At 32.3% G+C, this 25764-nt stretch overlaps 2 protein-coding genes across 2 annotated transcripts; both read left to right on the plus strand.

Moving 5' to 3' along the window:
* The first annotated feature begins 13914 nt into the window (after positions 1-13914).
* LOC133307292 (uncharacterized) lies at positions 13915-19789 on the plus strand. The gene is made up of 5 exons (XM_061507780.1): positions 13915-14160; positions 14376-14576; positions 14747-14986; positions 15933-17912; positions 18820-19789. The coding sequence occupies exons 1-5, from the start codon at positions 14124-14126 to the stop codon at positions 19506-19508; spliced, it is 3147 nt and encodes a 1048-aa protein (XP_061363764.1). The 5' UTR covers positions 13915-14123; the 3' UTR covers positions 19509-19789.
* Positions 19790-21736: 1947 nt separating this feature from the next.
* LOC133307295 (transcription termination factor MTERF5, chloroplastic) lies at positions 21737-23957 on the plus strand. Its single transcript, XM_061507783.1, has 3 exons — positions 21737-21762; positions 22227-22270; positions 22833-23957. Exons 2-3 carry the CDS (start codon positions 22233-22235, stop codon positions 23563-23565), a joined length of 771 nt encoding a protein of 256 aa, XP_061363767.1. The 5' UTR covers positions 21737-21762; positions 22227-22232; the 3' UTR covers positions 23566-23957.
* The last annotated feature ends 1807 nt before the right edge of the window (positions 23958-25764 follow it).

The following is a 25764-nucleotide window of genomic DNA, read 5'->3' on the forward strand; positions in this document are numbered from 1 at the left end:
TCAGATCCCGCGGTCAGACATGCAATGCGCCGTAATTGAATAGCTAAGTCGCAGAGAGAAGAAGAAAAATCGAAGGCAGAAATTGAGAAACGATTGCAGAAAGAGCTTACCAAATTACGATCTGAGATTTGGGAGTGCAGATCTGATTCCAGCGGAGTGAAAACAAAACTAACTGAAAAGTGCAATGAAAGCAAAACGAAAGAGAATGCACCCTGAAAAAATACACGTATAAAAAAAGGGTTCGATCTTTGTCGTTTTAAATTACATACGATTGTGTGAGATAAAGAGATTGTAGAACGTAGAGTATATTCAAGTGCACAATCTCTGTACACAACAAAAGAGAATTCACAATCATATCTCGAAACCATTTCGTTTGGGAAGACCGAAAAGAAAAAAAGAAGCAGGATAGTTATCTCAAAGAATTTCTCTCAAAGAAACAACCATGAACAATTGAAAACGGGAGGGGAAAACGAAATAAGCGTGCACAACGTTCTTATTTATAGATGCAAGGAACAGAACACTCAGACATTAAATGAGCTCTTTGTCACCCAAAATTTTTCAAATCTTTTCCCACCATCTCAATTCAAAATTCGAATTTTAAAAGAGCTGAGCAATTTAAAAAGATAAACAATTCCAATGTAAAAACAGCTGAGTCATTAAAACAGGTGAGTCATTCCATTTCAAAATTCAAATTTTTAAATCAGCTGACTCAGCTGAGGAATAAATGTCTTTCTTGAACACAGCAAAATTAATAAGGCCAACATTTTCCAAGGTAGGAGGTAGTGGGGTTTTGTTGCATTCAAAATGTGAACCATAATAAAAGCTGCACTATTTTCACGAAAATGAATTAATAATAATTTTAATCTAAAATAATTCAAAATATTTCTAAAAGAGGTAAATATTTAAATTTAAGTAGTGTGTACACAAACCTCAGATTCAAGGAGAATGCGACACATCATCAAAGTTTCCAATAAACGGTTTTACTTTAGAATAATATAGATATGCAAAATGTAAAGAGAATATAAAGAAAAAATATATATAAATGATTTTTATTTTTTTTGGAGAATATATATAAATGATGGGATTCTATTTTCTCATGTTGTTGGAGATAATTATCTCCTACTATAGACACATGATGTGGTAGAGCCCACCACCTAGTAAAAAAAAGAAAAAAAGAAAAATGGTGGCACAATTTTTGATGTGAAAATAATATGAGATAGTTATCTCATGTAAAATGAGATAATGATTTCCCATAAATGATTGAATCAATAATACCCAATTTGGTTACAGAAAGGATTATAGGCTAATAAGTAAACAAGTTAACTTAGAAAAGGGTAGGCAAATGACAATTGAAGTTACAATACTATCACTCGTTAATATTCGAAACAAATTAAGAGGTTGTTCTTAGGACCCCCTTGCATCAACCCCAATAAAAGTTATGTCCGTGACTCCATAAGACTCAAAACTTGATCACTGTGAAATTTGTACCAAAAAAATCCCTAAACAACGCATATAAATATACAATGGCTCTATTGTACCAATATATATATATATATAATGGCTCTTGGGTCAAACCGATATAACCCACTGGCCCAAAATCATACACCACACACACCAAGCATTAAATAAAGAATTTCTCAAAATCAATTTTAGCAAGATGAATGTTATGTATGGACGTGGTTTATTTTCAAATAATGTATATATATATATATATATATATATATATATATATATATATATAGGCAGGATCCTTTGACTCCGGTGTCAAATTTGAAGTTTGACACCTCATCTGAGAGCCGTTAGATCAAAAAAGATCAACGACTCTGATTTATAAGCATGTGACACCATTGATCTTTTTTGATCTAACGACTCTCAGATAAGGTGTCAAACTTCAAATTTGACACCGGTGTCAAAGGATCCTACCTCGCATATATATATTCAAAAATATTTTTGGCAAATTATTTCTTAAAATTTTAATTTTTTGTGCTTTGTGGTTTGAATTTTTAGTAGTTCACGAATTATATTTTGTTAATTATAGCCAGGTTCATACAGCTTTACTTTTCAATATGTTGGAAGTATTTTGCTTGGATTTTTTTAATGACGTGTTAGCCATTTTTTTTGTAAGCTATTTGGCATTAACTATAAAAAAATGCTTGATTAAAATCAGCCAAGTGATAATTACGTAAAGTTTGAACAAGTAAGTCAAAGGAGTTATTTTCAAAAAGCTTAAAGTAGAAATTTGAAAATATTAATTTACTATTATTTTAACTCGTGTGATGTGCGGAGAAAAAAAGAAGTCAATTTGTTTATCTCGTAAAAGTTAACGCAAATTTTAAATAAAATTTATAAATAAAATTTTTTAGGACACAATTATTAAAAAAATGATTAAAAGATAAAATAGATAAGAGATTTGCAACTTAATATTGAATGATGTCTATAATAGACTATAAGAATATTACATTAATGACTCAAAAAATCTCCAATAAAAAATTCCTTTGAAGAGATTTCAGGGGCATCTGTCTCTGTTTCTCAATCACTCCCCGTTTTGCAGAAGATGAAGAATCAGGCATTAAAAGAGGGTTCAGAAAAAAAAAAGTTTTAGAAAATAATCAAGATTAAGAGACTAACATGTAGTTTACAAAAAAACAAAAAAAATAAACTTCTTGATGCATATCCTCTAAGGACCCCAAGTTTACTGAGATGTTTATCTCACCCCACGTTGCGGGGACCCCTTTTCAGGTACTAGCACGGATGGTGCAGAAACGTCTATTGGCAGCAGGCCAACGTAGACTGGGCTCTATTTTATGATGCTGCTATTATTTGTTGTTGTCTTTGGGTGATGACATGGATTAGATGTTACAGTATGCTATTTTAATGATCGTTTGTAGTACGTTACGTGATCATTTATTTTAGAGCATAAGATAGGAACAGTGACCATTTTGCCACGCTTGGCCAAATTATTTACCAAACTGCCACGTCAACAGTAAAAATTCTCGGAATGCCACGCGGCATAATTCGCTACACTGTGCAGCGAAATATGTTTGCAAATAATTCGCTACACAGTGTAGCGAATTATGCCATGTCAGGCTGCACAGTCAGCAGTAATGACACATGTCAAGCAAATAGTAATACAAACATAATTCGCTACACAGTGTAGCGAATTACTGCCTGCTTGACACATATCATTTTTGCTGACTGTGCAGCCTAACATGGCATAATTTGCTACACTATGTAGCGAATTATTTGCAAACATATTTCGCTGCACAGTGTAACGAATTATGCCCGTGGCATTCCAGGAATTTTTACTGTTGGCGTGACAGTCTGAAAAATAATTTGCTGAAGTGTGGCAAAATGGTCACTGTTCTCATAAGAGATGTCTATGCCTATCAGAATATGTATAAAGAGCATGTATAGATTAATATCATAATGTATGTATTTATTTACCAAATGACATGTTATACATTTGGTTTTATCATTTGAGAAATGATATGTAAAATTATGCATGCTTATGTTGTTTACTTTGGAAGATCCATGGATGGATCATTATATGAAAAGCATGACTGGTATAGCTGGATTTGATTCATGGATGGGTCAATGGATTAGGCCTTGAATTGGCAAGATAAATGTATGAACATGGTATCACATTGTCAATTAGGTATAAAAACGTTAAGACATAAAAGCAGGGCGTTGTTGTCAAAATTTATGCTTACTTCTGAAAACAGGTTTTGAAATGGCATATATCACTCATTTCTTAACGAAATGGAGCGTGTGAGGTATCAAATTAAATCTTAGGGTGTCTATTTTCTTGTACCAAAAGAAGGGATTTTTTGGGGTGCCATATCGTTCCCATAATTGGTAAAGTGAACATTGCCAAAACTGCCCGATTTTGACAACATGTTGTTTGAAGTTTGTAAAATTCATAATTTGACAAATCTCATGTCAAATTAAATCCCCATATGTTTAGTTTTTGGCATTAAAATTTGAGAATAAACTGGGTAGGGAAATGTTCATAGAAAATAAAAGTGTCCGCGACCTATTTTTCCTGATGTCAGGTTTAAGTAGTTTTCTTGCGGATGGCGTATCTTGAGTTGTACTTATCAGAATGAGGCGTATAACATGTTGTTGGAAAGCTCAAGACGTATTAAGACGGTAAAACATCATACTTTTTGGTGCAAGGTTGCATTTCTAGTTTTGGAAAATGCAATCACTGTTTAGTGTTGTCGTCGTTTCTAAATGTCCTAAGTGTTAAAATTGAAACATTGGGGTTGTTCAGTATAGGTAAAGTTACAGAGTGTGTTTTACACTGTGGTAGTCTATGGGGGCTACATGGTGAAATGTGCAGAGTTGCCCTTGGGTTTATAGTATTGCCTTATATGAGGTTGTAAATAAATTATAATGCTTCCACGAGAATTTATAAGTTATAATTATAGTTTTGATTAAATTGGTTACGGAAAGTATTTTATAAGCATAAAATTATTGTTTTAGAAATAAAATTTTATCCATATTATAATCAATTACCGTGATTGTAAATGCACTTAATATCATTATGATGTTAACAAACTGGATACATATGAGGTGTTACAAAGAACGTTAAGCTCTTTCGGATAATGATCCAAATCGCCACCCTGCATCAAAATGTTATACAAAGTTAATTTAATTATTTAATTTTTCTTAAAGGAACCTCAGTGAACAAAAAATACGAAGGAATTCGAATTGGACCCTTTTGAAATGTTGCTCGCGTAAATTAATAGTACTCATTTCCAACAAAGCAACACAATCTATATCGAACATAAGAAAAGATGCAGAATCTGTGTTATCCACAACCCTCACTTGAATACTGAATCTGCTAGACATTAACACTGGTTGTTTAGTTACATATTACAAAGGAATAAGTGAAATGTGCAGTACTTTGTCATTGAAATGTTAAAATTCAAAACACGTTAAGGACAATAACTTACTTTGGATGATAATCATCCCAATGTTTCTGGCAGTTCTTATAATACCATTTTTCAAAAACAAAACAAACGAAATACGAATATGTCTTACAGGACTTGTACCACCAGTTGTATTTCGATTCAATCGACTTTATGGTTCCAAAAGTAATGCACGTTGTAACCTGATATATGAATAATAAAAACTTAAGAACACAAAAAACACAATCCAATAAAGATATAGGAAATCATTCACCAGTTGTGATGATATATCTCCTTATAATTCTTAATATCACTGATACACTTCCTTTTGGAATCCTTCAGAAACTCATTTTCAAAATAATATGAGGCTTGGGTGGACAACTGAGTCAACCTCAGACTACTTTCCATCGAATCAGACGAAAGCCTAAAACGTAATTATATAACATAGAATAGAATCAGGGCATATACGAAAATGAATGCTTTTGGAAAGACACATATGACTATATTAAATTACATGTTCTTAAAAGTATATACAACATCTTTTTTTGAAGTCCATAATCTCTCGTACATTGGAATAAAAAATAATCCTTGTGGTATATTTTGTATTTGTTATTCCCATTTTATCTATACATTCAAAGAGACAAATATAGTAAGACACAGAGAAAAAATACAGTATAACAGAAAAATTGAACAATATATACTCAAACAAAAGCATAAAATGAGAAAGAACTATTAGTAAAAATATCCTTGAAACCCTTTGTCCTTGTAAGCTCGACTATGATCACATTATGAGGAGATTCATTATCTGCCAAAAAGTTTGTACTTGATCTACATACTTCTCCCACAGAGTAGACTCAAGCTTGTGTCCCCTATTTCGCAATGGTTGTAAGAAATCATGTTATACATTTAAACACATTTAACCAAGAAGAAATCTATATAAATGTACGATAAACATACCTTAGGCTATCAAGCTCTAACACAGCTATTTTCATTTTTCTACCGGAGATAACATGCTCACGAAATTCCCAATTCATGACAGTAAACCAATGACGTCTCCAAAACAAAGAAGTTGGACATATGATAATCTTAAAAACAAAACAAATAAGTGAGTAATATCAAAGACAAAACATATTACCTACTAAATAAGGATAGTCAGGTGCTTCTTTCTCAATAATATCAAAATCGAATCCATTGGTAAGAAAAGTAGCATCAACAATCGATTTAACATTGGTCCTCAAGTTGAAAGACAAACAATAATCATGCCTAGTTGGCCTGAAATTGTCACTATTTAAACCAACTCCAAAATTTCTGATAAAACAAATATCTCCTTCACAAATTTTATTCTGGACTTGTAAGAAATAGGAAAAATACACTTGCCTCAACTGATAAAGAGTCCACCGTAAAGGCTAAGCCACTCCCCCAACTGATAAAGAACTCACTTGCCTCACCATCAACCCAAGGTTAGATAAAGATAATAAGATTCAAGACAAGCTTGAGAACTTGCAACACATTTTTCATTTATCAAATCTGTATTCTACATTACAAAATATCTCATGTTTATAGAATAACTAAAAGCACGAGAATACAAAGAGACATATAACTCCAAGAGTTGTGTTGCTTAGGAAATATAAATAACAATAATTAAACCCAACTCCCAAGAGTCATGCTCCCAAGAGGTAATCACCACTAAAAATCTCTTATTTCACTTTAAATGCTAAAACTTTGATCTTCTTTCATAGTTGACCCATTAAGGCAGTCAACTAATCATAATTTGACCCAAAATAACTTCTGAACCCAACTAAAACTGTGCTTTGAAATCATAACATGAATTTACACATCCTGGACTTAACATTTTAGCTTCTCTAATCAAATGTAACATTCTTACTTCTATATCAGTTTCCTTAATTTGAGCCAATCAATCTAATTAATTGATTTCCTTATTTTTCTCCATTGTCATCAAATATAATTTCATGACTATATTTAAATTCAAATTTCAAATTCAAAATTAGATTTCAAATTAATTTTATTAATTTAACATTTAAAATAATTAGGTTACACCATGAATATAGTCCCACTTGTCCAATGATGCATATAATTTAATTTTTTTTAAAAAACTTGCTTAAGTTAGAAAATTTATACTTTTCAAAAGAATACAGTTCATTGTGTGAATTACACACGACAAAATTTTCCATAGAATGGCTCTGAAAGCAAAAGAGAAACTAAATATGATAACTAATCAACCCTTTTATCAGTGCCCCATCACTTCCTAATCATATTGGGTAATTTTGTTTTTTCTTTACCCAATCAATCCTATTGATTGGTGTTCCTAATTTTAGCCAACCAATCTAATTGATTGATTTTCTTAATTTGAGCGAATCAATTTAATTAATTGGTTTCCTTGATTTGAGCCAGTCAATCTAATTATTTGGTTTCCTTGATCTTCTCTATTGTCTTCAAATCTAATTTCGTGACTATATTTAAATTTAAATTTAAAATTTAAAATTAGAATTCAAATTAATTTTATTAATTTAACATTTAAATTATTTAGACCGCACTATGAATCAAGTCTCACTTGGCCCATGACATATATAATTTAATTTTTTTTAAAAACATGTTTAAGATGAAAAGTTCACACTTTTCAAAAGAATCCAAATCATTGTATGAATTACACATGACAAAACTTTCCACAGAATGGCTCTGAAAGCAAAAGGGAAACTAAATATTATGTCGAATCAACCCCTCCCTTGATTAGCGCCCTATCACTTTCCAAACATATTAGGTAATTTCTTTTTTTTATCCAATCAATCAAATTGATTGATTTTTCTAATTTTAGCTAATTAATTTAATTAATTAATTTCCTTAATTTGAGCCAATCTATCTAATTGATTGATTTCCTTAATTTGAGCCAATCAATCTAATTGATTGATTTTCTTAATTTTCTCCACCGTCATCAAATCTAATTTCATGACTATATTTAAATTCAATTTTTAGATTTGAAATTCAAAATTAGAATTTAAACTAATTTTATTAATCTACATTTAAATTAAGGGCTTATCGTTTCTCAAGTTGTTTGAGATAATTTTATCTTTGACTACTAAATCATAACCATACAAAGATCAAAGATGGATCAATGGTGATAAAGGAAAAAATAGAAAAAGAGAATTATAATCATTCAAAGGTTAATCAATTAATATTAGGAAATAAATAAATAAAATGACGTAGTTTTGGGGAGGCCGTAGATAAACTTATCTCAAGTTGTCGGAGAAATCTTTTCCCCTTAAATTAATTAGGTTGCACCATATACCAAGTCTCATTTGGCCCGTTAATTTTTTAAAAAAGCTTGCTTAAGATGGAAAGTTTACACTTTTCAAAAGAATCCAAATCATTTATGAATTACATGTGGCAAAATTTTCACAGAATGACTCTAAAAGCAAAAGGGAAACTAAATATGATGGCTAATCAACCCCTTGGTTAGCGCCTCATGACTTCTCAATCTTATTGAATAATTTTCTTTTTTTATCCAATCAGATTTTCCTAATTTTACCAAATCAATCTAATTAATTGATTTCCTTAATTTGAGCCAATCAATCTAATTAAGTGATTTCCTTAATTTTCTCCATTGTCATCAAATCTAATTTAATGATTATATTTAAATTAAAATTTTTAATTCGAAATTTGAAATTAAAATTAAAATTAATTTTATTAATTTAATATTTAAATTAATTAGGTTGTACCATGGATTAAGTCCCACTTGGCCCATGACTCATATAATTTATTTTTAAAACAAATTATGAAAAGTTTACACTTTTTAAAAGAATCAAAATCATTACATGAATCATACGTGGCAAAATTTTCCATAAAATAATATAGTATAGATAATTTAAAATTTTAATATTATGTTAAATGACTTTTTATAGGAATTTAACGAAAAAAAAGTCAATTATATAATTAGTTTCATTCAAATATTAAAAATGGGGGTTAAATGGTACGTTGCTTCAAAAGGTAAGAGTCCAAACACACTTTAGTTAATTTTTAAAATAAAAATTAATAATAAAAATATGTTAAAATTTTCACCAGTTTTGCATAATGCCGAAGATGTCAAAGATAAACCCATTCATCTTAACTTTGCCTTAGCTCAACCTGTCATTAAAGAGTGTATCAAATTATAAACCAATACCACTAAAATATCAAACCCCAATTACATGGTTAAGGGACTGTAGTTATTTCCACTTGAATTAACATAAGTTGATGTATCTTTTCATATTTGAATTGATTAATTTCACACGAAGCATAAATAAAAAAATAAAAAAACAATCCAAATCAATAAATATTAGATTGTGAAATAAATAGGTTGACTTGTTTAAGAAAACAAATAATAAATTAGGAATTCGATAAATTTATTTTAAGAATTGAAGTCTTATATTTGTTCATTTAAATGTTGATTTTCTGTTATAATCTTATAGGTCAAGCTTCCTGTTTTGTATCATTCACACATGCCATTCATTTTTGGGAAAAATATTTTGCAGTTAATGCAGATAAGTTATCTGCATTTATTTCTAAAACGACGTCGTTTTGGTATTGAAATCTCAAAAAATTATAAATGTAAAGACTATTATAACCCTGAAATAAATTAAAATTACAAAAACACCATGATTTTTGCCCCAAAATGACGTCGTATTGACTTACAGCAGATAACTTATCTGCAGTAACTGCAGAAAAAATGAACCCTTCATTTTTACTAGGCCAACTCTAAGATTCATAAAAGGAGTTATGCCCTACATTTTTAAAATGATATAAACGTAATATTACTATATTGAATTTCACTCCCTAAACACACGCACAATGATCAGTGGCGTACGCAGGATTTTTAATGACAGGGGGCGAAAATAAAAAAATTATATTATAAACAAAAATATTTAAAATATAATACATACCTAATATAAAAAATATAAAAAAATCTATTACAAAGATTAAGATCACTTCATTTGACTCTTTTTTACGTATTTTCTTATTGTTAAACTCATATATAATTGAATCCGTGTTAAAACTTAAAACAATTTCTTTTTTAATGTATGTAATCAAAGAATCATCAAGAAATTGGTCTTCTATTTTATTTCGAAGCTTGTTCTTGATTTTATTTTACACATGCGGATCTTGACTTTTTTCTTTCTTTTTAAATGTCAGAATCCACATGTGTAAATATGTTTGCTACAAAAAAATTTATATGCTATTGTTGCAGAAGAGGCGAACCCATGAATAAATCATGTTATCCATTATCAATAAATTAGATACCCACAAAGTTATATATGTCCTTTCATTCTTTTTATAGCTAAAATTGTTGAAAATTTAAAGAGATTAAGAATAATTTAGAAGAACACACTACAATTTTTAATCTCACAATCACGTGTTTGGTAGGAGGTGAAAAAAAAATTTCCTAAAAAAATGGGGTTGAAAAATTATTTGCCTATAATTAGTAGGAGGTGAAGTAAAAATATGGCTAGGAATTTTTTCCCCATCATTTACTTTTCTATGTAAAATAGTTGGGGAAGATTACTATTGAAATTGTGGAATTGTTTTTTTCCCATGTGGTGAGAAAATTAACACATAACATCATTAAAATTAACTTAACATTCTCAGAAAATTTTGGCCTACCAAACACTTTTTAGTAACTTATCCAAAAAAAAATTCTCCTCTATCAAACACCTCCTTTATCTGCTACGGCACTCTCTTTCTGTGTTTTCACTATTTTTTGTTTTCTTCTTGCACACTCTTGTTTTTTCTTTTTTGAAACACATAGCCTATATATTGGCAAATGAACTACCAAATCAAGCCACCCACTTTTTAATATTTTAATCTTAGAAATATTTAACTTCTCTTTGTCTTTTTCATAACCAAAATCGTCCTTGACTTTTCAAACTAGTACAATTAGGAGAAGCTGAATGAAGGTAAGAGAGGCTAAGGCAGGTTATTACTATCACTGAAAACTGAAGAGTGAAGAGGCACTTGAAGAGTGTTTCAAGATTGAGTCCCACGCCCCCTTCAATGAAAATGCTTGTGCTTCTTCTTCAATTGTCTTCTCTTGCAATTGCAGGCTGAACAATTTTCAAAAGTTTGATTTGAGCCGTTGAGGTTTTGTGCTTCCTCTTCATCCTCACGCATGTGCGTAATTTACCCACTCACACATATTTTGTAATATTATTAAAATACTATTTATATATATAATTTTTTTCCATCAAATTTTAGGGAAGACGAGGGCCCACCCTAGCCTCCTCTAGTTCCGCCTCTGACAATGATATGAAATTTTTTTACTTTCATAAAAGTTGAACCCAATATTTTATTTAAGTGAAATCAAATATGTATTACTTGACTAACTTCTTTACTCGGTGCAGTAACTTCAAAATTATAATTCAAGCAAAAGTTGTAAAAATAAAAAACAAACTTATACTCTAAATTATAATTTAGAGACTTTCGAAGCAAAAACCAAAGATGTTATAAATGGAGGGACAGCATAGCCTGTCAACTCAGTCGGTCCTAAAAATACCTGTAATGGGACGGCCCAATCCATTTGGTTTAACCCAAAAACAACATCCATCAAAGATACATCGTACAAGTTATAATAAGACAAATGTTCCCAAATCATTTCATCTTTTCATGCAATTAAAGTACCAACATTGTTGTTATGTGACATAATACTTCTTTATTATCTTCTAAGCCACGTTCCAATACCAACCACCTTAACTAAAATTTCTTAGATCAGCCACTCAGGCAAAGATGATTCTATCCACAAGATCCCAACAACACAACTATTTGGTGGGTCCTATTGAACCACTCAACTCACCAAATTATTGTTACCGTCACCGCCCATTCCTAAGTTGGAATCACTTCAAGTTTACACAACTTTTGGTGCACCAAATTATTACCTCATTAAAGAGAATAAAATCTTATAAAATTATATTTTCTAATAATTATTGTGGGTCACATATTATATTAATAATTATATTGTACTATTTATATATATTGGGTAAATTAAAGTGGTCAATTAAATATTCCCAAATAGATTCTTAAGTGAGTATGGGCTGAATGAGTGGATACTGGTGTTGGGCCAACTAAGTATAATGAGAGCTTATTGGCCCAACAATAAAGATAAAAACACTATATAAGGGTAATGGTCCCCAAGACGTCAAACAACAACCCTAGTTTCTCTTCTCCATCAAGAGAGAGACGACACACTAAAGAATAAGGTTTTAGGGTGATTTGACTGAGGAAGACTACAAACCCCAAGAGACAAGATAAGAGTTATTCCGCTGCAATGAAGACAGGTATGCCTCCACCTTTATGTTGTTCTTATTTTTCTTTATGATTTGGTATGATGGATCTTGGCTTGTAGGTGATAATTATCACCGTAAGGTTTAGAGGAATTAAAAAATCCAACATAAAACAATTAACATTTTCTACTTTAGATCAGCATCTGTGTATATCTTTATTGAGTTTTATAAGAGTTATGTTGTAGGAAAGTTGATTGTGTTATGTTATAGAGATTCGTTTTGCGTGCCATAATTATTTTTTTCTTCAAAATATACGGGTCCCACAAAATGTTATGTGTGTAAGAAACTTTTTGTGGTCATGTTAAATGATGAATGCAAACTCCATCTTTATTATAATACTTTTTTTTACATGTGTTTTAAAAGATATTGAAGTAAACTTTAGAATAATTTTAATTTATTTTTCAATTGAAAATAAAAAACTTTAAAAGGACACATTTTCTTATACGGTTTATTATTTAACGTTATTATTATTATTTTTTTAATAGAGAAACAGTACAGTAAAAAAAAAAAAAAAACCATGAAAATGATTTGCGAACTGCATATGAATCCAAACGAGATCACACTGTTGTTGTCAGTTAGATAACAGGAGGAGTCATTGGTCAACACAGAAATGGACAAAAACAAACCCAACCCTAGAAAATAATTGATTAAATGCATCACAACAACAATCATGCTGGAGTTGGAGCCAACGTCCCCAACATAATGAATAATAAATACAAAATTACACTGCCAAAAAGACAAGATGTAATCAATACAAATTTTAAAATTAATTACCTAATCAATGTAAATCTGAAATTATGTTTTGATAGACATACACTGTACATAGGTGACAGACACGAGAATGTTTTTGATATATCAAATTCGGTACATCAAATATATCAAATTCGATATATATTTTTTTTCTAAATTTGAAAAAATTTACAATGTGGGAGGAAATAAAAAACTTAAAAGTGGTGATTTTTTTTTTCAAATTTAGAAAAAATTGTATCAACTTCGATATATCTAATAGGGATAGTATATTGTAACAACCAATTAAGATTATTGTCAATTAATTTAACCGTTAGATCGATTATGTTGTTCCAACGTTTATATTTATTTTCATCTTTGTATTTTATATTTAATGTGAAATCATAACCCTATAAAGGTGAAAATAAATATAAAGTATTAAATATAGAAAATTATAATTATATAAAGATAGAAGTAAATATAATTATTGATCAACACAATCAATGTAACGATAAAATTATTTGATAATAACATCAATAATAATTAATTCTTACAATATCGTACCTCTGTCTTATGTGATATACTAAAGATATTTTCGAGACACACACTTCAACTATTAGCCTCATTGGCCGTCCCATTACTCGCCGTCACAGCCGTGTAACCATTGTATTATCCGCAGCGGTGAAAAGGTCATCACGGGCACGACGCACGTGCAATGCATGCGGACAAGCTCATCCACCTTAACACTAACTGTTCTACATTAATGACAGTTATACCCTCAACAAAGACGGAAAGACTAAAAGGCCCTTTTTCAGATATAGAAGGGTTTTAAGAGGAAGGAACGGAGAAGAGGGAGAAGGCTGTTTCATGAACAGTGTCTTACGTTGTCCACATGGGTGAGGGCCCTTTTGTTGTATACGGTGTTTGTTCCAAACCAGTGTACCCACTTCACTACTACTGTCACACCCTCTTCTTAGTTCTATTATTTCTCTACAACTTTGGTGTTTGTTTATCTTGCTCTACCACCAACTCTTCTTCTTCTGCATCCATTCCATCAAAGTTTGGATTTTTCTAGCCTCCGCATTCTTCTTCTTTCTCCTGTCTTATACTTGTTGGGTTCTTTTCCTCTGTTTCATTCTTTTTTATTTTAGTCTTGGGAATGGATAACCAAGATCAACGAAGAACTCACACTCTAGGTGCTTTTACTAATCCTTTTCTGCTTTTCTTTTCCTCCCCTTATTTTTATATTATTTCTCTTTCTGGGTTCTGTTTCTTTGGTGTTTTTCTTATGAAAAGTCTTTGTCTTTCTGGGATTTGTTTTTGAGTGTTTGTTTTTTTTTGTTGTTGAAGTTTTAAGTTTCTTGAGGGCAAGATTTTTATGGTGTTTTCGGTTTTTTTTTTTATGTTGAAGGGCACGAGAGTCATGGAGTTCATGTGTGTCACAAATGTGGATGGTCCTTCCCGAATCCGCATCCAAGTGCCAAACACAGGCGCGCTCACAAGAAGATCTGTGGAACCATCGAAGGTTACAAACTGTGTGTAGCTGAGGGACAGAACCGTTTGAACGGTTCGGATGATGAACATGTTTCTGACGATGATCACAAAACACCAGGTGAGTTTCCATCTTATGTAGATTGTAATATGCAGTATTTAACATTGCAGTTTGATTTAGTGTGAATGTTCTCTTTCTTATTTATATATATGGGCTTTGCAGTTAGTACTACATTCCAAAAACATCAGGTTTGCTATTTGTTGATATTTTTTTAGATTTGGTTGTGTTAGGTCCAAACACTTTGGATACTGGCAACAATGAGAAGGGTAATGATGGAAATGGAGAGATATTAATTAGATCAGAAGATGAGGTTTTTTCAGATGCAGTTGCAGACTTTTCGGATAGTGGACTAAATCCAGGAATTAAGGAACGGTTACAAGAAGGTAGTTTGGACTCAGGTACCAATGTGGAAAGCGTTGACATAAAAGATCCAAAATTTTCAAGGTCTTCCGAAGACAATGGTTTTAATGGTAAGAAGATAGGTTTTACATCACATGTCAGTTCTATTAAACTGAGATGGCTTTAATTTATTTGCTGTGTATGAACTTGTGGCAGAGTAAAATACTTGCCATGCTCCAATTTATATTACCACTGTAAAAGCATTTCAGATTTCTGCAAAGTGACTGAAAAATTACTGAGCTTGCGATGATTCAAGATTGTATTGTTTGTTTCTGTATAGTTGCATTGGAATTATGAATTCATGTCAGATAATGAATTATTAAACTGCTGGTTTATGTTGAAAATAAAACATATCTTCAATAACTATATGAGGCTGATATAAAATTTATTTAAGCTTTTTATCTTCTTTGCAAGTGCTTTAAAAGTGCTTTTGCATTTTGTCTTCTTTTATGTCCTTTGTTTCTTTAATCGCGTGTCAAGTTTTTCATATGAATATATCAGATAATTGCGGTAGTGAAGCCTTTTTCCTTGAGCCTAACTTTTTTACTGCTGTAGTAAAATTGCATTAAAAAAATGACTCAGATGTGTTTTAATTTTTATTGAACTGAGACAATTTCCGTATAAATGCAAGCTAGGGCCTCTGAATATCTCACAATCCAGAATAACTTTTCTGTACCTGTTTGAAATGATAGAGAGCCCTTATGGAACCTATGTTTGCATTTTGTATATCTTATGTATTTAATTTTTCAAACTTTCCTACTTTTTTGGTTGCTGGCACATCAAAATTGAAACAAGAAAAGGAGAGCATTCATATGTTAAAAGCTTCGGAAGATATTGATGAAAATCATACAGGATAACACTAGTGTATGGATGTACACATGGGTACACTTTTATTCTCCAAAAATGAAATCCACTAGTATTGATTATTGAACATGCATTTTTTCTTATGTTATCTCTCTCGCTCCTAGATTTGTTTTTTCTCTGTTGTTCTGTTGTGTCTGATAATTTGTTTCACAGCTGCAGATGTGAGTCAGTTAAATGTCAAGTCAAGCGATGATGTCCAAATTCAAAATCATAAAATTGTGCAAAGTGAAAGTGTTGACATGGGAAACACAGTGGAGTTGCAATGTCAATTGTCAGACTCTATTGTGGATCCGATATCAAGTTCAGTTGCAGATTTGGGGACTGGAGAATCAACTATTGTGGATAGTGATGATTTTTTTGTTTTGTCAAGTGACTCATATCCCAGCAAAACTGAACTTATGCCAGACGAATTGCCAGAAAAAAATTTCCGTGCTGGTGAAAATGTGACAGATTGCAGTTTGATATCTGTTGCAAAGGAGACTATTTTGAAAGGAAAGGAGGAGATTAAATCAGATAGAGATGTGGTTGAAATTGTGGACTCATCTGATAACATTGTAGGTGAAACATGTGAAGGAACTTCTAAAAGAGCTGTTACTGATGAAATTTCCTTGGATCATCAAGTGGGTCATGGAGCTGTTAATCTGAAGGAAAAGAACGGTGCTGAGTTCCTTTCTTTGCTGCCCCAAGATGACCCTCTCGAGTTAAACTCTGTTGTAATCACAAACGATGCTCTGGAAGAGTCCGCACATGTGGTAGAGTTTACTACTTCTAGTGATGTCAAGATTTTGCAGGAAAAGGAAGAAGGACATGTTAATGTTGATCAACTTCCCGCATGTGATGATAGACCTGATGTAGCACATCCTCAGACTGAGTATGGAGATATTAAAGATCACGAAGGAGTGGCATCCCAAAGTCCTTTAAGCCTACACTCATCTGATTCTTTGAAACACGAGGAAGATGACCTCAAGACTACTGTTAATATGGAAAATATTTTTCATTTCAACACAAGCCAATTGAATGAAAAAGGTGGTGTCCTCTCTCCAGATATGCATGTTATGGATAGTAACATGAAGAAGGGGCTGGTCAACAGTGAGCCTATGGCTGAAGAAATGCATGCTGAACAATACACTGAAGTTTCTCCTTTCAAGCTCACAGTTGAAAGTTATCAAGGATCAAATGAAATCGGAGTGTCTATGAATGCGATGAAAACTGAAATGAATGAGAATCATATGGTTCACTTTTCTGAAGAGCAGGCACCTGATGATGTTCGTAAAAATTCACAACAGATAAGTTTACCAGAAGTTAGTTTAATGTCCTCATCAAACGACAGTCAGAGGAATGCATCCTTTGGGTCTGCCACCAGTGAAACAACTAGTGTAATTATCATAGATAATATAAGTCATCATGAGGAAAACATAAATGAAATAAATGATGTAACAGTAGATGTCGAGGATGTAGGAGGTAATGTAGAAAATGATATTGAAATTATATTGAAAGATCTTCATCCCAGTGACCTCTTGCAATCTGAAGTCAAGCAATCAAGTGACTCATTCAAGAGTGAGGATGCTGGTGAAATGAGTAAAATTGAACAATGTGATATTATTGATGCTCAATGTAGGGAAAGGCCCATCGTGAGAGATACTTCATCGCCTAATACTGCAAGCAGTCAGTTTGAAAGCCCAGTTATTTCAGAGGTTGTACTTGATGGGCCTGGAAGAAAGTCGAAAGGTACAGAGTGCACTAAAGTAGAAACACTATCAGGTGCCCAGGAAGACATAAAAGAAGATGAAATCAATACCAACATTAAACTAAATGAGGAATGTAGCAGATCTGTTGGTACTTCCGCTGACTCACTTCAAGCGCAAGAAGAAGAATTATTAGTGAAGGCTGCAGAAGACCCTGCTAGGAAGTACACATCACTTTCTTCTTTAAATACTGAGCCTTCTGCTCAACATGATTCTGCTGCTGAAGATCATCCAGGAGGAGAGCCTGGTCGGGATGGCATTACCACTGTGCCTGTTCAAGATCAAAGTGGTAATAATTTGGTTAAATATAGTTCATCCGGGATTGATGCTTCACTTGACTCTGGTAGCCGGTGTGACAGTTTGGAAGGCAACTGGGGCTCTGTTTCAGGTATATATACTTCTGTTGTTTGTAATGGAAAGCATTTGTAATGGAGATAACTTCACATTGACAAGCAGCAAGCAATATAAATTGGCTTCATTCACCATCCTAGCATATTGCAATAATGATAATGTCTCTATAGAGTAATATTACTCTTTGTTCATGTTTTCCTTTTCTTGCTATGTTTTTTATTTGGAGATCCGTGACACAAACATATCATGTCTCCGGAGCTGCTTCTTCATCTCTAATATCTACCTCCTGCAATCTCTGCTGTAGGCCTCTTTGGATCCTAGATGTTTTGAGTGTACCATTCATGAAAAGCCCTTCATCTGCATCTAATTTTGCAAGACAGTAATTGTGGTTCACACTACGGTGTAGTGTTACTGCAAATTGCATATTTGTTGCTTAGTTTATTAGAATGGTTGGACCTTTTTGTATACACTTTTATGGACATATATATATATATATATATATATATAAACAGTAATTGTGGTATGGTTCACACTTTTTTATATATATATATATATATACACGTTAGCTATTATACCTGTGTGCATTCCTGAATGTTCTCCTGGTGCTAAATTTTTAAATGAAACTCGTTTTTAATGGTTTTTGTGTATTTGCAAAGAAACATGCCTAGATCTTGTCTCTTACATGCAATATTTTACATATTTTCCATCAATAATCTTTACCTATTGGTTTGGCGTGATCCATATAGGAAGTTCCCCACTGTCTTTCTTCCGAATGTGTTATGTTTAGGAGTGTTTTTCCTTGTGGGAAGGTGGAGGGGAAAGAGGATCCATCTCTTTTGTCCTTGTTGCCTTGCATTATTTGTAGAAAGCACTGAAGCTAAAACAATTTAATGATTTTTTGGAACGAAAATTTAGTTTTCACATTTTCATGACCCATTGAACAGTTCTCTCAATGCTATCCGATGCACCAGCTGTTATTGATGCGGAAGCTTTACCATCAACTGGTTTGCTGGCTTCAACAGAAGCAGGGAAATCAAACTTGAACAACCTAAAAGCTACATCTGAGAAACAGCAGTTTGGAAAATCAGAAATGTTTGAACAACCATCTTTCATGACATTGATTGAACCTAGACCCATGGTTAGCCCTAAAGCTGCTGCTTCCGAAGCTCAGGAGGGACAGAACTCACGACAGCCTTATTCTTCCACTTCTCAGGCTGGTTGGTTTCCCACTCTAACTCAGGTTATGAATGAGTCTCAAGGGAGAAAGAAGAGTGAAGAAATAATAGCCAAGGTAACAAACTGGAGCACTAGTAAGGAGCACACACCTCTGAAGAGCCTGTTGGGTGAGGCTGCACATAGCAACAAGGCAAAATCTCCCAAAATGGAAGAAAATTCAGTGAATCAGAAGAATGGTAAAGTTCCAGAGAATAATGGTTCTGGATTGACAACTGTAAACTCAATTCTGTGTCCTGAGTCCCCTGCAGCTCAAGTTGTGAAAGGAGATGCTGCAAAAGAATGGGACTCTCCAGCAAGATATCCTGCAGACATCAAGAGAGAAAAAAGGAAAGTAAAGAGCAGACCATTCTGGATTCATTTGGTATGCTGCTCAGTAGTGGATCCTCAGAGAAGATAGAATAATGAAAATGCTAGGTTGTGATAGTGTTCCATTCACTGCTCTCCACTCTGATGTGCTGTTTGTGGTGCTGTCTTTTTTTTTTTTTTTTTTTTTTTCTGTCTGCCATAGATTTTAGGTGCATATTTTGATCATGTGTCTTCTTCTATTGATCTTCTTAGCCTCTTTGGAGTTTGGTTGTATATGTTGACCATCTTCAGTTATTATGTTACCTCTGCAATCTTATTAGATATTGTTTAACGAGTCATTGTTATGTCTTGGACCTCTACTTAGTCCAGTGTTAGCTCTTTGAAAGTTTTGTCCAAAGGGCATGAATGTTGTCCTCATCTGAGATTATGTCTAGGAATAATCTCAGAAAAGACTCTGCTTGTGTGGACATTTAGATTCTGTAAAAAACATGCATGTTTGCTTGAAGAAAAAATATTTACTTTCAGAGATAACTGTAAAAAACGGGAGAATCTATTTTATAAAATTCTAATAGAACAATGATTTGTTGAAAATAAAGCATTGTATAAAATATTTATCAATTGAAAAATTGTTTTTTGAAGCTTGATGAAGTCTTGTTATTGTGTGGGAGATATATTGAAGAGTGGAATAAATGTAAGAACGATTTTTCAACATCTAAGATCCTTCAAGAGAGGTCTCTAAAACTCAAGAGAAGGGCTCACAACTAGGGTTTGTTCAAGAGAGAGAAAGAGCGGGACCACAACATTAATGAGTAATTTTCTACCAGAGTTTTGGATTAAACACAAAAGGGAAAAAAGTTTTTGATGGTACTTTAGATAATTTTGTGTAATGTTCATTAAAACGATGTCGTTTTGGGTTGAAAAATTAAAAAAATAGAATGATAAAGACTATTATAATCCTGAAATAAATTAAAATTACAAAAACACCATGATTTCCATCCTAAAACGACGTCGTTTCGATAAACATTAAATAAAATTATCTAATGTAATTTTAGAAAAAACAAACCTTTAAACAAAATAAGAAAAATGTTTCATTTAAATATGAAAAAAGAGAAACTAAATTTGATGCTAATCAACCCCCTTGATTAGTGCCCCTTCACTTCCCGGGTAATTTTCTTTTTCGTATCCAATCAATTCAATTAATCGATTTTCTTAATTTTAGTCAATCAATTTAATTAATTGATTTTCTTAATTTGAGTCAATTAATCTAATTAATTAGTTTTTTTAATTTTCTTCATTTTTACCAAATCTAATTTCAGGACTATATTTAAATTTAAAATTAGAATTTAAATTAATATTATTATTTTAATATTTAAATTAATTAAGTTACACCATGGATCAAGTCTTACTTATCCTATGACACATATAATTTTTTTTTTTTAAAAAAAACTTGCTTAAGATGGAAACTTTACACTTTTCAAAAGAATCAAAATGGCTCGAAATTATAATATAGTATATATTCTAGCTTGGTCTCTGTTTTAAAAAAGGAAAAAAAAAAAAAAACATAATATTATGTATGTCTGCACGCTCAACGACCACAATAATATCTAGGTTAGTTTTTTTTTTCTTAAGAAAATTATGATTTAAATTTTTTAGAAATTTTTTTGTAAGTTGTTTTCAATTTTTTTGAAAAATTAAATTAGTTTTTCTGGAAGGTATTTTTTAAAAATACTTATTCAGTAACATATTTTAATTTAAAAATATTTTTTTACATAAAATAAAAATTCAAAACAAACACGTCACAAGTGTTCGTAGGCTGAGAAGGTGCAGAAATAAATAAGAATGCGCCTATCCTATATTTTATTTTTGAAGTAATATTAATATAAATTTAGATTCATATAAATCCTTTATGTGGCACCATGATTATATTTCATAGTAAATAATTTTTTTTTAGCCCAATTTTGATTATCTTTTTGAGACCGGTTGACTACTTTCAATATCTTCACTAGCTGACTTTTGAACTGATTATGAGAGTAATTCGAAATGCAAGACAGATTAAAAATGAAGATATTTAAATCCTTTTCAAAATGATATATGGGATCAAACATACTCATTTTTCTTTTCTTTTACTTCTTTGCTAGCTACCATCATTTATTAAAATAATATTTGTTTGAATGGTAGATATTTGCTCTTCATTTTGAACGTTTACGCAAATGGGTATCCAGCGGGCCAGCTAAAGCCCAAGCCCAAGCCCGAGGGTCTCAGTCAAAGTGTTGAAATGAACCCAATCCCTCAGCTCAGAAACCAATTCCTTCCCAACAGTGAATCCATTGTTCTGTTCTGTGTCGGTAACTCTGAAATTCTCTTCTCATCAGAATTCAACTTATTGTTATCTGAATTATTCTATTTGGCTTTCTGTTGTGGTTTCTTTACTTCCCCCTCCATGTTAATTTTCGTATGCATTTGATTTGAATATTGAAGGTTAAGTACTTTGTTTGATCTTAGGGCCAAATTGTCATTGTCATGCTTAATAATCTAGAATGATAGTGTTATTAATTTCTTATTGCATTTGATAGAAAACCAATGAACTTTTTCTTTCTTTAAAAACTTTGAAGAATATATATATATATATACAAACGCAGCTTAACTTTTATATTCTATTATGTACAGTTTTTTATTTGATAAGTTGATTTTTTCTTAAATATCAACTCTGCATTTGAAGTTCTCAATAGTTTTGTATTACAATTTGTCATGTTTTGATCTATCATGTTAGTTATTGAATTAACGTTTTGTTTTCTTCAATGTCTCACAGGAGATAATGAGAGTCAAGATCACATGTTATGCATCTGTATGGAAGTAAGCATGTAATTGAGCTCTGGTGGTAATTTATGAATCTATTTTGTTAGCTGCAAACTCAAAACAGGCAACCTAAAAGCCCTTCTTTTGTGTTTAATGTCATATTGATGCAAAAGTTTGTAAAGTGAACATTCTAGTTCAGAAAGTTAATGCAATCCCTGAAGTTAAACCCCACTCTTTTATATCCTCTTTTGAGTCACTTGTCTTCTAACTCTGTCAGATCCCTTCTTTCGCCATTCTCTTCTGGTTCTTTATCAACCCTAGGCCATGACTCAAAGGAAAGCACTTTCATGATTAATTACCTAAATGCCAACTTCAAATTCTCAAAAGCACAATCCATCTATATCTCAAAACATGTTTCAGGAGTCAGTTTCCCTCAAAAGCCCTTGTCCGTGCTGAATTTTTTCAAACAAATTGGATTTTCTGAAGCCCAGTTTCAGTCTATGATTTGTCAGAAACCCCAAATACTGTTTTCTGACGTTGATAAAACCCTAAGACCAAAAATTGAGTTCTTTCAACTAGTGGGTTTTGAGGGTTCTGAGTTGTCCAAATTTATTTCCAGGAATTCAACCATTTTGACTTCGAGTTTGGGGAAAGCATTGGTCCCCTCTGTGGAAACTATTAGAAAAATTATGTACAAAGAGAAGAATTTTATTCAAGTTTTGCACAGATGCGGCTGGATACTCCCAAAGTACCAAAAATTTGTTGGCAATGTTACCTTGTTAGAGAGTTATGGCATTGTTGGATCTCAGCTTTCTATGTTACTCAAACGACAGTCAAGGCTTTTCGTTGCACCACAGTCTACTCTTAAAAATTATATTTTGCGTGCTGTAGATATGGGTTTCAATGAAAATTCAAGAATGTTGGTCCATGCACTCCATACAATAAGTGGTTTGAGCAGTAAAACATTTAGGAGAAAGCTGGAGCTAATTCAGTCTTTTGGGTTCTCTAAAGATGAGAGCCTGTATATGTTCAAAAGATGTCCAAATTTGCTTAGAACATCAGAGAAGAAATTAAAGGTTGGAATGGAATTCTTCTTGCATACAGTTATGCTGCCAAAGTCGGCCTTGGTTCATCGGCCTATGATTTTAATGTATAGCATCCAGGATAGGGTGGTTCCTCGGTATAAAGTTTTGCAGCTCTTAATATCAAAAAATCTATGTAAGAAGGTCCCAAGTTATGTTTATTTGTTATGTTTGTCTGAGGAGATGTTCTTGGACAAGTATATATCACGGTTCAGAAAAAATGCTGAGTCATTACTGGTAGCTTATAAGGGTCATCATCTGGAAGCATAATCAAGTTATGTTTTTCAATCTTCTTGACAGGAAGGTTTAGGCACTTTGAAGATTACAACTTTGTCGGTGCTTGTGGATTTTACCTCCTTCAGTCCTCTCCTCACCTTTCTACTTGCAATAAGATATAGTTTTTGATGGTAACATCTCCTTTAGCTTTCTTCCATTTTTTTCATTTTGTTCTAAGCTTCCGAGTCTGAAATACAATAAGCCATTATTAAAGGTCAAAATGACAGAATGGTGACAATGTCAATATAATATTGCTTGTTTTAGCAACAAAAACACATATCAAGATGATTTTGGACAACTTACTTAAATAATTTTCTATTTGCCGTGTTCTATGAAAGCCAACTATTAGTATTTATGAGGTTTGCTCATAATGTTATTATCTGCTGAAGCTGTTTTCTGATTACATATAGCATTCTGTTTCGAGGGACCATTTCTGCTTTGTGAATCAACCTCCTAAAACCATATTTGAATCGAAGTTATGGATATCTTTCACATAGTGAATCAACGAAAGGAAAGAATGGATTAGGGTGCTTGGTTTGAGATTTTGTCCTCGACTCCAACTCAGAGGCTGCTGATTTTTCCCCATTTTGATGGTAACTATTTTTTAGTTGGATCCGGTTTTTCCTTTTCTACAACTTTTCTTGAATTTTTTTTCTGGGGGAGGACATACTATTAGTTGATCAGTAGCAGTTCTTTTGACTCAAACAAGAGAAGTTGTGAATATTTTTTCAGAGGGCCATAGGCCAATTATTAACGTGGAAGTTATTTGAATTTTAGCAATTTTTTACCATTGCAGTTGAAGTAGTGCTTTACGCCCAAAAGAGAAAAAATACAGTGTATTTTGTTAAACTATTTTTCATAGACTCAATGACTTTGAGTGATGAATAATAATTACTATTAGTAATATAAAAGTAATTGATGATATAAATTTTGTTAAACATACGTATATAATGATTGATTATGATTAGAGGTGGCAAAGCGGGCCGCCCGCCCCGCCCCGCCATAAGCCCGCCAAAAAATGAGTTAGCCCGCCCCGCTCCGCTTTTGATAGTGGGCTAAGAAAGCCAGCCCGCCCCGCCCCGCCAGCCCGCCTAGCCTCGCCAGCCCGCCTATGTATTGAGATTTTACAATATTAATTACTTGTTTGAGTACTCTAAATAATCTTTTTTTAATGGAAATCACCAATCAGCCTGCTCAGATACTCAAAGCAAAAACTACATGTAAAGACAAATTCGATTGAAAATGAAATTAGAGAAACTAGATGTTGCTGCTGCACTATACTTAATAATATATACACAAGATTGATTCACACATGCGTACAACGTACATACAAATACAACAAAGCCTTATGCAACATCACTTTAAGAGGCTAAATAACATGGAGGACTATTCATGTATGAAAATAAAAAAAACTAAAATAAAAATCACGTATCACTCCAGTTATCATCATCTTAGCCATCATCACTTGCTGGTCGCTGCAACAGCCTGAAAGTTTCTCCATTATGGATGCTAAGTTAGATATAAATTGCAAACACCAAAAACAATAAAGGAAAAGAGTATTAGATAACAATACTTGGCGGATTGCATTAGCTTTCTCCAAAAAGCCGTAACTTTGACGTTGACAGTGGGACTAGGACTATGGTTTCATGAACAACATTTGACAATTCTATTAGCAAAATACTAATTTCAGTTAGAAGTGAGAAGCAAAATACATCCAAAATATATCCAAAATACTAATCTCACTAAAAACATAAACAAAAAAACCACTCAAACTTCCAACACAATCACGATTCACCATGTTGTTCGTTATTTGATGCCACAATTAAAATTTCATCTTCAACATCTTTATCTACAAATCACAATTCAAAAAAGAAAATAATCATATTAACAAAAAATTATGGTTGAAAATAATATAGCAAATACATTCAATTTAAATAAATTACCATTGACATGAAAATCATTTAACCAATTACGGGTGCAAATCAAAGCTTCAACACATTTGGGCAAGAGACTATTTCTATATTTATTAAGGACACGTGCCCCAATGCTAAATGCAGACCCAGATGCCACAGTGGTGATAGGAATGCTCAATAAGTCATGAGCCATTAACGATAGATCTGGAAAGCGTTTACTATCTTTCCTCCACCATTGCAATACATCCAAATGTTCATAATATTCAAAACACAATGATGA

This window comes from Gastrolobium bilobum, unplaced genomic scaffold (genome assembly GCF_033153095.1).
Source record: "Gastrolobium bilobum isolate Gb01-03AN ecotype WA unplaced genomic scaffold, APGP_CSIRO_Gbil_v1 utg121, whole genome shotgun sequence".
Lineage (NCBI taxonomy): Eukaryota > Viridiplantae > Streptophyta > Magnoliopsida > Fabales > Fabaceae > Gastrolobium > Gastrolobium bilobum.